Here is a 12,639-nt window from a genome sequence, read left to right on the forward strand (position 1 = left end):
CTGGGTCATGAGAACAATCCACGTCCACAGCCTTAGAGATAGTGCTATCTTGTCCCTTGGCCTCTAGGGATTGTTTCCCTTCGGTGCACGTAATCCTAAACACAACCAGCAATGGGTCATCTATCCTTTCCCAAAGGAAACTGTTCTGTAGCCTGAGAGATCTTCCCATTACAGGACTTACCCAGAAACCCTTTTCTTTATTTCATCCTATTGCATCTTCATATCTCCTTTAATTCCTCTCCCTCCTTGGTATTTCTGCTGTTCAAATATCTGCAGCTTGGGATGCCTTTCCCCTGTCATAGCATCTTCTTGGTTGCCGCTGAAGCCTGACAGTGCACATTTTGCTCCTCAAATGCATTGTTAAAACTTTAGGAGCATGTTTTAAATCTCCAAGCATAGTAAGGAACATGTAGTTGATGTGTTTATACAAGTGCTATGGTGTAAAAAAGCTACCTGAAAATCTGAGCTGCTGGCTTCCTGCTTTCTCTAAGGTGCCTGTGGTGTCACTCCTTCTGGCAGACAAACCAGGATGCCTACCTTTGAGATTGCTTAGGCCCTTAAGTATGTGGTGATCCATCTCAGAAGTGATTAGACACCAGTCCTGTTTACGCAGCTTTACAGCAATGGCTGTCTAGTGTTTTCCTCTTAGTACCATGCACATTTTTCAATTAAAGTTTGCATTTCACCTTCAGTCTTCCCATATAATACAATCCTCTTCAATCATCTACTTGCTCTTGCTCTTCCCTGAGAGCTCTACCCCACCCCCATTTGCCTACATTTGCAAGGGTTCAAATCACATCTTCATTGGATGTTCATAGTTTTCTCCCCTCCTTCCCACAGAGCTCTTTTCAGTGACAGCCTCCTTCCGTAGATCAGGGGGTTAGAATTCACTGGGGCCTAAGTGGTGTGGTTTGACTGACCCAAGCAGGACCAGACGAAAGAAGAGAACTTTAGTGGCAATGGTGGTGAGCATACCTGCTTTCTGAGCAGTTGATCTGGGTTCAATTCCTGGCCAATAGGGGTGTATCTTACCCCTAGTAATTCAGTGGTTAGGGCACTAGCCTTGTAAACCAGAGACAGTGAGTTTGATCCTTGTTGGGGCCTCGAATGGATTTCATGATAACAGCTTTTGAGTATGTAGGGGTAGGTTATATAAACGTTGGTCAGGGATGATGTAGATGTTGCTAAGTCTTACTGTGAGTGTAGGGAATTGGACATGATGACCTCTCAAGGTCCCTTCCAGTTCTGTGATTCAAGTCTATTGTAACCTGACACCAGTGTTCTGGATACAGTCTCAGCGAAGCCATAATGAGTGACTGCCACCTTCCTGGTCTGTAATTGAAGACTGCCTTTTCAGCACAATTGCATTGGCTTTTCTCTGCAACATGCAAACTGTTGTTTAATTTGCTATTCACTCTCAGCTTTAGGCCCAGTTCATCAAGTTCTGTCCATTCAATCCCAGTTTCTGATTCATTTTCCCCAGATGTGCAACCTTGTATTTGTGTCCTGGTTCCCAGTAATGTTGTTTACTGCCTTACCTAAAGCATTATAGAGTCAAAGAAAAGTAGTGTGAGGCTGTAACACAAGTATTTTAACTAATTTAGTGTCTGCTTCTAGGACTTGACAGACTGATTTGTCTCATGGTTGGCGCTCCAAGCATTCGAGATGTCATTGCCTTCCCCAAATCCTTCAAGGGACGGGACCTTATGAGCAATGCTCCAGATTACGTCACCCCTGAGGAGTTAGAACCTTACCACATCCAGATTGCATGGCCTGCTGCAGAAGCAGAAGCAAACAAGAACTGACGACAAGCAAATGATTAAAGTTGCTCCTACTGTCAGCATCGTTCCCGCTCTACCTTCTGGGGGCAGAAGAAATCAGCTGTCTAGGGCATGTACTATGGGTCACCTCACTGAACTTCCAGAAGACAACAGTGACTCAGGGGCAGAGGATGAATTGATGCTCAAGGAAAAATCTCAGGTTACTTTTCTCTCCTGCAGTACTGAGGGAAATACTGGATCCACTGGCTGGTATATGATAGTGGGTTTGGCATTTCCTTTCATTTTGAAAGGTACCCAGTGGAGTAGGAACACTTGCATCTTGAAAAAGGTCACATCTTAGCTTCTTTTTCAGGTGACTTGGACCATGAGATTCATGGTTAGCTAAGGACTAGAACAGAACTATTATGAGTTGAGAGCCTGTGGACTGAGTGTCCTGAATATAGCCTGGGGCTGTCCTCTTTCTGCATCTGCGGGTTGAGGATAAAACAGATCAGCTACAATTTACTGCTGATGAACTCAACAATACCGGTATCAGCTCACTTATTTGGTGAGCAATATAAGCGCACATGTAGATTGTGCATTTATCTGTTAAAAAATCATGTATGCAGCCCTAGGGATCTTGACAGGTTACAAATGCTCTTGAGTCTTGCACTTTTGATTGTCCTTGTAATAGCCCTAGATGGAAAGTAGATCTCTCGTGGGGCCTGTGGTCCTGATGCTTTTAGGAGATTTTTTTCATTCTATCCTTTCAATGTTTGTAAATAAAATTACGTCTAGGAAACAAAATTTTAATCTTCTTAATGGAGCATTGCTTTGAACAGGGCTTTTCTCTTTTAACTTCAAGAAACATATGAAAAGGAACACTTAAAATGGAGTTTACCTACAGATGAGTCCAAAGGTCTCGGAGAGCAGGCAAGAAAAGCTGTGATCATAGCAAAAGTGAACAACTCTAGATTCATTCCACAGCCCACTACAGTGATTCTCCTGTAGTTGTGATAAAGCTGCATGTGGCTCCTTGAATTGAAAGCTGTCAGACATCCATTGGCCCTCTTACCACTACTAGTGCAGCCAGTCACTAGCTGTGCAGCGTAGGAATGCAAGGTCAGGCAGCAGCCTGCCCACCCACGTGTGTCTGCTCTGCTTCCAAGCTTCTCAGCTCAGAGCACGGCGGGCCCTGCCACACAGAACCACCAGTAGACATCAGTGGAACATGTAGGTTCAAGTGGATGGAAAGAAGACAATGAAATGATTGACTGAAAAGGCTACACAAATAGACCCACAAGAGAAAATGGAGCACTTGTGTTGTGATTTGGTGCAGTAGGACGTAGCGCTGGGGCCTTCCACACAAGTGGAGGGAGGCTTCCCCAGGTGTCTGACTGGTGAGTCTTGCTGAAATGCTCAGAGTCTAACCAGTCGTCATATTTGGGGTCAAGAGGGACAAAACACTTCCAGTGTGGGTCCTGGCTCACTTGCTGGTTTGAACTAGAGTAAATGGATTTTCTGTAGGTGAAAGTCTTTAAATCATGATTTGAGGACTTCAGTAGCTCAGCCAGCAGGTGATGGGTCTTATAGAGGTGGGAAGATGAAGTTCTGTAGCTTGCAATAAGCAGAAGGTCTGACTGGAAGATCACAACAGTCAATGGACCACGTTCTTCCATCTGAACCAATGCCTTCAGGATGTTACTCAGTGCATTCCAAGCCCCTTCCCCATGCCCCGGTGATTGTCAGACTTAGCTGGCAAGAAAGAACTGAGGAGGTGGCAGGTCAGAAAGGGATAACTGACAATCACTGGGGGAATGGGGAAGGGGTTTGGAATGCACATGAGTAACATGTCTTGAAGGCATTGGTTCAGATGGAAGAAGAATTATGCAAGGTTAGTTACAGGCCTTTTCTGGTCAGTGCCTCTTCCTTTTTGAAAGTACCTTTCAGTCTGTACATAATTTAAATTGGAAACCAAAAAGTGTTGTTTGTGTACATACATATGCATCTGTTTTATAGTATATAAATCATGTAAAACAATAATCTGAGTGGCTAAAGATTTTACAGACACTATGCCTCTCCCCACTACAACCCAGCTGCTGCTGTGTCCTTTCCATGCATGTGAAAAACAAACAATGATGCAAAAACATCATCTCTGGAGAACAGTGGTGGTGGTTGTCCACACCATGGCCCCTACGGTAAGCACAATCGCTCTTTGTTGGGGATACAAATGTCAGCTGAGCAGGTCATGGATGAAGATTTTTGCTGTGCTTTAGAAAGGATGGGAATTCACAAGTGGTTTGCATTTCTCCTAGAATTTCCCACTCCCTTTAAAAAGCAATGTCTGGGGCCCATTTGTGACACCAGATTACTGCTAACGACCGGGCACGGCTGGGGTGGACCAACAGAAGGTTGATATAGCTCTTTCATGGGTTCATCTGTGTTAGAGAAGAGAACCCCGGTTGATCATGCATACTGATACGATAGTGAAGGAGTGACCCAAGAGCCTTAGTAGAATAGAACAGTAGCCAATCTAGTGGAATAGCACTGCTGTAAGTCCTGACAGTACTGTGGGCATGTATGAGCCATGCTGGTTTTGGTGAGGGTCACTTGTAGCTTTGCCCCACACTAGCATTGTTTCCTATCCTTGCAGGTGCATTGCCCTCTGGATAGTTGCCTCATAGTTCTCAGCTTCCTGAGTTCTCTGAAGCAGTGACGTGCCTCTGGGGAGCCTAGTGGAATTGTGGAAAGATGAGTGGCGTGCCTAGATGTCGTGCTCTTTTTTTCAGGATGATCTTGGTTTTCAGCTGTCTTGCAAATTGGAAGCCTTAAAACTGGCCCCTGTGATATGCTCAGTGGCGACTCTTCCGTAGAAGGGATGAGGGGGCGCTGTGTGCTCTGGGAAACCATTTTCCACAGTCCCAGAGGGTAGCTGGGCTTCCAGTTAGCATAGGGCCTGGACCAGGTGGAGCAGGGGTTGGGGTGAGTTGGGAAGAATGCAAAGAACAGGTTCCCCACGGAGCAGGTGTGACAAATAGGCTTACATATGCACACCTTGGAAATCTGGTTTCCTTAGAGATGGGTCAAACTCCCTTACTGCCATAATTTCAAGGGGAAGACCTTCCTAATTCTGAGGTTACTGGTACTGTTTCCTAGTGCTTCTCTCAACATTGGGGCGAAGTGAACGCTCTGCTCTGGCTCCTGGTGCAGCAGAGAGCACCTGGATCCAGTATTGGGGAAGCAGCAGCAAGCTGGCCTTGTGTGAAGATGTTACAGTAGCAATTCCAGAGAGCCAAGTGCTGAGACAAGTGGTGCACCTTCCTCAAGCTTGCTTATGCAACCCCGAAGCCAGTTAAAAGGCTTAGTATTTTGTGGAAAAGCTTTCAATACTAATGCAGCTTTTACCCTCTTGAAAGGTCACCAGCCTCCATTCTCTGTTTCCAAGTGCTCTCGAGCCACAGAAAAGGCAAAGCATGTTCAGCAACTAGAGAAGCTTCCCCGAATGCCTTGTTGCGCTGCAGACTAGATCTGGAAGACCGTCCCCAGGGCTGAGAATAGTGTTTATGCTCCAGGCCAAGCGGTCATTAGCAGCAAGAGAGAACACTTCTGATGAAGAGCGTGGGAGTGGGAGTTCAGGCTCTGAATATTTGCCCCCTAGGAATCTGGCTGCTGGCCATCAGCTTCTATTTTCAAAGCCATGTTTATCACTAATTTTTTTCTTTTCCCACTCCTCACCTCAGTCTATATGCTCATCCCACAATAGGTTGCAAATTTTCTGCTGATGTAATATCATTGAAATAATGGCGTTATACCTACAACAATTTGGCCCTGAGTTTCAGTTCTTAACATACTTTTAATAGGCCTGTTTAATGAACCTCTGTAAAAGGAGCTTATAAAAAAGAAACACACATTGCTGTAGTGAAGAGAACAGCTGATATCTCGGTCTGATGTTTCATTCCAACATAGGACTTTGTCGCTGTATTCATGGTAGGAGTCTCAGCAGGCAACAGACACCTTCCAGAAGTGGCTAAATATGTTAGAAATTGGCCCAAAAATGAGATCCAAGTTTGGATTTCGACACTAAAAAGTTCAACTGTGTTCAGCTCAAGGAGTTTTGTTTAGAGTACTGCAAAGGTAGGAGACATTTGCAAAATTCAGATCATCCCTGGCATATTTGGTTCTGGGTGTATCTTGAAACAGATTTCATTACACAAGGCTCTGGTTTAACCATTTGTGCTGGATAGCTTCAACAGGATCTCATAACAGATTTATGTAACCTGTCACACCATCAGCTGAGAGCTAAGGGAGTCCATTAGCTGCAGAGTCTAGTTTTGAAAAACAAACATCGTTGGGGAAAAAAATTAACAAACTTAAGCTGCAGTTTATAACTATGATAGATACTGAAAATTACAGACTGTATGGAAACATTGAAACCATGGCTTATTACAACAATCTATAGCCCACTTAAACTACCCCTTGCTCCCTGTTTTTCCCCCTGTGACTGGAGAGGTGTTAATGTGCCTCTGCACCTTGAGTGGTCCTTTTGAAATACGTGTCCTAAATAATTCTCCCTCCTCCCCTTTAGCTGTGACATTATTTCCCACACCTGAGGAAAAGATCTCTGTAAGCTCAAGAGCTTGTCCCTCTCACCAACATAAGTGAATAAAAAACATCTTACCTTTCTCAGCTCATGTCTATAAATTCAGTGAATGCATCAGTGAAAGGTACACAAGAGGTATTTGAAGATGCACTGTGGTACTCGTACAGCCAGATTCTGGTCTTACTAAGCTCTAGCAGCAAACTCCTTTAATCAAATCTGTTCCAGCAAGAAATTTGTATTTAATTCCATCTTTGTCAGAGAGAACATAGAGCCAAATTACTAGCATAAGCAGGCACAGTCAAGTTACTCAAGGGCTGAATTTGACCTACAGCCTTGAAACTAGTGCCAGGCCCCTACCAGGCATGCTGTGGCATGTGAGCAAGAGGTGGGGTTATTTGGGCTGGCAGTGGAGACAACCAATGAGTGCATGACTAGAATGTTAGGTTTTTCATAACAGTGATTCTCACCAGTGGGAACATGGTGGGGTGGAGTTTGCTGATAAAGCAAAGAAATAAACACTGAAACGCAGCACTGGGGGCGTGTGTGGCTTGCAGAAAGGAACAGGAGTGTATCTGCTGGAGGAGGAGGAGGACGATAGGGCTTATCCTTCAAAATGTAAGTGCCTTGTCTGATGTTTTGGTTTTTTTTCTTTTGTTTTCTTCATCCACTTTATAAGAGCAGGTGTCTGTGGAAAGGCATGGCCCAGCTGCTCTCTCCCACCCGTCATGTACAAAACTCCAGTGTTTTCCTTCTCCCCACAATGAGTGCTCCAAGAGAACTGCCAGCCCATGTGATGTAGCAGCAGGCTGGAGTACACAGGTGGGGTCCTGAAAGCTGGGGGTGAAGTGGAATTCTTGGGGGAAGGAAAAAGTTCCTAATCTCCGTCTCATGGGCAAAGCAAAAGTCCTATACATCACTAACAGAGGGAAGCCCGGCTAAGCTTTGTTGATGTAACTCTAATGCTGGCTCTAACTATAAATGCTGTTGTTAATTGTTCCTGTTTGGAGAAGGGCCTGTGAACGCCAGGGGGTATTGTTGCATGCTGGAACATATTCTTGTATCATGTATTATGTTTAGTGGCGGTCTGTTCATTGCGTTTCATAAGCAATGTTGACTGTAACTAGCACACGCAGACTCCCTTTATATTCGGGAATTAACGGCGTTGGCCAGAAAGTTACAAACCATCTGATGAGGGAGGGAGGGTGAGAGACAGAGAGAAACCCTTTCTACTCCAGTGTCCAGGAGAAGAGGAAATAGGAGAATTCCCAATCAGAAATGACTAAGTACTTTTTTCATCCATGAGCAGCAAGAAAAGCAGGGCTGAAACCTGGGAGAGCTGGCAGAGACACAGCATCACTGCCATCAAATCAGGAATACACAGGAGTTAAACCCCCAAATACACTGTCAAGTCTGATCCTGGATAGATTTTTATTGTCTTCTCGCACATACTGTGCAGTTTGTCATTCCTTTCTCACGCCTTGGTAACTGTATCATCCCATATGAGTGTGTATGAATTGGACCTTCTTGAATGGCCCCTTTTGATGAGCAGCCTGCTGGCAGAACAGAGATGATCCTGCTGCATCTGTTTGCTGGCGGGACGGAGATAGCTTCAGGGAACACCCAGCACAGTAAGTCACAGAAGTTTACAGATGCATTTTGAGGTTTACTGGCATCTGTGTTTTCGAGTGTGGCTCTCTGCTGCCTGTGTGGTAGTTCCCTGCACTGTTGGGACTGCTAACACAGCTGCTCTTAATTTAGTAGAAACTTTTTAAATGTTTGAGTGCTCTGTGAATAATTTACTTTCCTACAGCATCTTTCACCCTGAAGGATCCCAGAGAGTTGATTATCCACACGGAGAACAATGCTTCAGAATAGTTTTGGATAAGAAGTATAAATTAAATTAGTCTGTTTTCAGTTAGAGGGAAAGCTTAGGGATGGAGAGTTTTGCCTTCCACTGCAGTGTGCGTGGAGGTCGTTTCTCAGTATTTCCTGGGCATAGCTCACTTAATTTCTCTGCCATTTGTGAAGTCTTGGGCACTGGTGCATCTTGGTCTTTCCCATGCTCCCCCTGTGGCATGCAACATTGTAGTCTCCTGAGGGAGTAGGTGGGTGGATGATATTTTGGTCTCATTGCAGTTACTGGCTTTGGGGTTAAGGTGATGGATGATGTTGGTGGCCTATGATACACAGGAGGTCAGTCTACCATGAACCAGTGGCACCTTCTGGCCTTCAACTTGACTTTTCGGGGTGTGCTTTTTGTGAGACCCTAGAGTTCATGTTTTGAAGCTTTGTTCAGCCTTCTTGAGAGATAGAAACACTTTAAAATATTGTTGAGGTGCTCACATGACTCCAGGAGTTGGACCTCTAAGAAAAAACAAGTTTGCAACCTTCTAGGGTGGACTTTACACCTCTTGATTGCTTGGGCTCTTGAAAATAAACCCTCAGCACATCAGGTGATCACATGGGCACCAAAACTCCGGTGGCAGAGGAAGCTTGCCAATGATCTGTACATACAGTAAATACACATTTAAACCACCCCACATTCAATCTGTGGCTTTCCTTAGTTTCATAGATAAGGGAAGGTGGCGTGGATGGGGTGATCCCTGGGGTGCCAGTGTAGCTTCCCTGCCCAGTTGTTCCTTCTGTGTTGAATAGCTTTCAAAGGCAAAACACTGTGTACTAACCCAGTGGGCTAGCCATCCCCAGATTTCAAGGCCAGTTATGCTTTTGGCAGTCTAAATGGATAGCATTCCTCCATTCCTCCTCCACTCTTGGTGCAAGCGCTCACTTTAGTGGCATTGCTAAAAGGTGAGAGATTTTGTTCGCATCTGAGATTAGGCAAAAAGCCTTGATCCCTTTTCCTGTGATACTCAGTCCTAAGGAAACCTCTTCTGCCTTTCAGCCCAGGAGGGATGATCAAGTCTTTCAAACAGACGTTTTTGTCATTGGAGCTCCAGTCACCCAAATGGAGTGCAGGAGAGACTGAGGTAAAAGCCATTTAGGGGGTTGAAGGAGAGGGTGGTGTCTCTGAATGAGAAGCTGAATGGTAATGCATCTAATGGGTAGGTCCGTGCAGAAATAAGGATCATGACTGCTGTCAATGAAGAAGCCATGCAAGAAAGAAACTTCCCTTGAACAGCTGCAGCTGTAGCACAGTGGCTAAGTTTCTCTTTGGCCTTGTCTACAGTAGAAAGAGTTCATGGGTGCAGCTACCCTGATGGAACCCTCCAATGTAAATGCATCTCACACAGGCAAGAGAGTGCTTTTGCCAGTACAGCTTTTGTTCCTGTCAACTGGATGGGGTGAGGGCTGGTGGATTGAACTGGGACAAATGCCACAGGGGGCAGCGTATGGCAACTGGGTGATGCCTTATTAGGCGCATGTGACTTACTGAGAAAAGGGATTGGGAGTATGTGGCACCTTAGGTGGGGCTGCAAGGGGCATGCTTCCATGGTGTGGAAACAGGCTGGCTGGGATGTTTGTGACCTGGAAATAAAAACCATGTTTTTGTATATCATCTGTTTCAGGTGCAGGATTATGACCTGCGTCACTATGAGACAGCCAAATGGGCTAGCACAGTGATTAAGGGAGAGACACAGAAGGAGGTGCTGCGCCAAGGCTTCTGGAAACTCTTCCATTACATTCAGGGAAAGAATGAAAGAGGTAGGAAGTCACCCAGGTTTGGAATGGTCATAGGGAAACACATGGAGCCAGCTGAGTGTGGACAGGACACAAAGGAGACCATTCCCAGAACAGCAGTAGTTTGGGGAGTTCTGGGAAAGGGGAAGCACACTAGAAATGCCAGAGGTGTTTGCCTGGTCCAGGTGAGCTAATGAATCGGTATTTTTGTTATCTACAAAGGGGTCTCCTTTGGGGCTGTTGTCCCTCATGCAGGGTGAGATGGAGTAGAGGAGTCTGTCCCTCATTGCGGGGTGTGGAGGACCAGGGGTTTCACAAGGAAATGGAGGTGCTGACTAGGGAAGCAAGCATTCACAAACAGCAAAGAGAATCACTGACCAGTGAAAGCATCATGATGGCCATTCACATACCAAGATGATGTGTGGCCACCTGGATCTCTGTGATAAACCTAGCAAAAAGGTTTGTGTGGGGAGTTGTCCATGGTGCCTTGGGGAAGCGATGCCATAGGAACACAGCTGCCCCTGCCCCCTCATTGGCATTATCCTCACAGGACAGTCCTGTATTTGGCATCTTTTCTCCCTTTTTAAAAGGGACTAATTGTCCCATATTTGGGCCCTCTGGGGGTGGGGGGAGCACTGGAAGCTGCCACTTCTGTGGGGCTTTGAGGGACAGGGAGCTATGGTCACCCTACATTATTGCCCGAGAGCAGATCCTGCAGTAAGCTTTCATCCTCTACTTCTGCTTGTGGGAGACTGGAGCTTTCTTGTCCTCATTCTTTCAGAGATGAAGATCGGGATGACCGTGCCAGTAACGTGCTTGGTGAAATCCGGCTGCCCAGACTTCAAGGTCTCATTCTTTGTGCCATTTAAGCATCAACACTCCCCCCTGCAGCCCACAGACCCAGATGTCTTCATTGAGGAGCAGAAAAGAGGGGCCATATTTGTCAGGTAGCACTACCCCTGCTCCCTCTTGGGCAGAGATGGATACAAGCATGAAGTTTGGGTTGACTGCTGGCAGCAGTGCCATCCTTTTGTTGTTTTGTGAAGCTCCATGGCTTCTTCCACCAACAGAAGTCATGTATGCACATGGTCACACCATTACATGCAGCAAGATTCCCTAGCAAGTCTCACACAGGGCCTTTTCTGCAAAATGTGCAGCCAGGGCTCTGGTTTGGGAATGTTGGGGCTGCAGCTGCTGGTTCAGCCCATTTTAAATATGGATCCCTGCCCCTACCCCCCCAAAAAAAAAAAATCAAGCTTAGCCCTATTTTCAGACCTGCCTCAGATAGGGGGCTGGAGTTCTGGTATAGGCTCATAAGTCAGGTGAACACTTCAGCATCCAGATCCTTCCCCTTTAAACTGTGGGGTATTTGGATATGGGGGGCTTATGAGCCCAAACCAAACCTTCAAGAACTGCCTTGTTAAAACTTGTCTCAAACTGGTGCCACTCTTCCTGCTCTTCTCCCCCAGGTCCTTTGGTGGGTTTGCATCCCCAGAGAAGTATGCAGAGGAAGCCCAGCTGCTGGCCAGAATCCTGAAGAACACAGGTCAGTCATTCCATGAAGACTTCTATTACACTGCTGGCTATGACAGTCCCTTCAAGCTCTTCAACAGGCACAATGAAGTGTGGTATTTCAAGAAGAGGGTAGTGTTTGGATGAAGACATCTTGCTTGTGCCTTTTGCTTCTGACTTTGCATGTACAGAAGAAACTTCACTCTTGTGTGATAGAATGGGCCTTGGCTATCTTGCATAAAGGACTACAGCTAGAACACTTGAAATTTCTGTGCTCCTTAGCCTAAGTACAAAATGAAGACTGCCTGCATTAGGTTTGAGTAGACTCCAGAATTTATCAGAGGAAGCAGTTGTCTCCACTATGGGGGGAGGGGGGTAGGCCAAGGGTGGAGAGCAAAGGCTAAGGTTTGACAATGGCATTCAAGTGCAGTGTTGGATGCTGATTTTGCCAAGGCTTGTTTTATCAAGTGGGACACCTATTTGTAACAGGGGAAGTGGAATAGGGGGGTAAGGAGCAAGTATTAGAGGAAGTTGTCAGGTATGTGTAAAAGCTACAGGTGCTAGCATTAAGTGCACCAGCTTGTCCCCTTAAGTTATCTTCCAGCCTGAACCCAAACTAACCAGATACACTTACAGTATGGTATTAATACTAGTCAGTTTCCCCCCACCAAGTCATTCACTTAGACCTATACTTGATAATGGTATTTTTATAGACAGGTGTACTCTACCAAGGATGCCTTTCGTACAATTATTTATCCAGGGGGTGGGGGGTGTTCTTTAATCTCACTCTTTTGCTACAGGGTGCAAAAGCACACTGCACTTCAAGCTAGGGAGGCAGCTACCTAGATGTCCTGCATCTCTTCCAGGGCATTTTGAATGTCCATGAGCATTTAGTTTGGAGTTCAGCTGGATGAGAAGGGTCTATGCTAAGACTCTTCCACGAGCTTTAGTACAGGATCACTTTCAACCAGCACTTAAGCCCATTCCTCTTGACTTCTTCCTTTCAATAGTCAGGCACAGTACTAGCTTCTATGGATTGTTTACAGTCATGTCAAGTGTAAATTGACAACAGGGACTCCACTGTGTTAGACCCAGAACCACTTTAAGTTCAGTCTTTCACAGAAAACC

General features: G+C 45.7%; 2 protein-coding genes across 7 annotated transcripts in view; both read left to right on the forward strand.

The window, feature by feature from the left end:
• Positions 1 to 6,811, forward strand: part of DARS2 (aspartyl-tRNA synthetase 2, mitochondrial) — a 31,258-nt gene extending 24,447 nt beyond the window's left edge. For all 3 annotated transcript variants that reach the window (XM_075003464.1, XM_075003463.1, XM_075003465.1), the window contains one exon: positions 1,618 to 6,811. In XM_075003464.1, the coding sequence (XP_074859565.1) occupies positions 1,618 to 1,805 (188 nt within the window). In that variant the 3' untranslated portion in view covers positions 1,806 to 6,811. The remainder of the gene's footprint in view (positions 1 to 1,617) is intronic.
• A 132-nt stretch (positions 6,812 to 6,943) lies between these two features.
• Positions 6,944 to 12,573, forward strand: LOC142018027 (heme-binding protein 2-like). Of its 4 annotated transcripts, XM_075003468.1 has the most exons (6): positions 6,995 to 7,179; positions 7,667 to 7,988; positions 9,263 to 9,347; positions 9,888 to 10,023; positions 10,781 to 10,946; positions 11,469 to 12,573. In XM_075003468.1, exons 3-6 carry the CDS (start codon positions 9,273 to 9,275, stop codon positions 11,656 to 11,658), a joined length of 567 nt encoding a protein of 188 aa, XP_074859569.1. In that variant the 5' UTR covers positions 6,995 to 7,179; positions 7,667 to 7,988; positions 9,263 to 9,272; the 3' UTR covers positions 11,659 to 12,573. The 4 variants fall into 4 exon arrangements, with proteins under 4 accessions (XP_074859570.1, XP_074859569.1, XP_074859568.1 ...); XM_075003469.1 differs by lacking the exons at positions 6,995 to 7,179; positions 7,667 to 7,988 and adding an exon at positions 6,944 to 6,975; XM_075003467.1 differs by lacking the exon at positions 7,667 to 7,988.
• The last annotated feature ends 66 nt before the right edge of the window (positions 12,574 to 12,639 follow it).

This window comes from Carettochelys insculpta, chromosome 9 (assembly GCF_033958435.1).
Source record: "Carettochelys insculpta isolate YL-2023 chromosome 9, ASM3395843v1, whole genome shotgun sequence".
Taxonomy (NCBI): Eukaryota; Metazoa; Chordata; order Testudines; family Carettochelyidae; genus Carettochelys; species Carettochelys insculpta.

Coding starts and splice junctions, on each gene's coding strand:
- LOC142018027 (XM_075003469.1), top strand. CDS start 9,273: ATGATCAAGTCTTTCAAACAGACGTTTTTGTCATTGGAGCTCCAGTCA. Junction 10,024..10,780: donor TCAGGGAAAGAATGAAAGAG/GTAGGAAGTCAC, acceptor TCATTCTTTCAG/AGATGAAGATCGGGATGACC. Junction 10,947..11,468: donor AGAGGGGCCATATTTGTCAG/GTAGCACTACCC, acceptor CTTCTCCCCCAG/GTCCTTTGGTGGGTTTGCAT.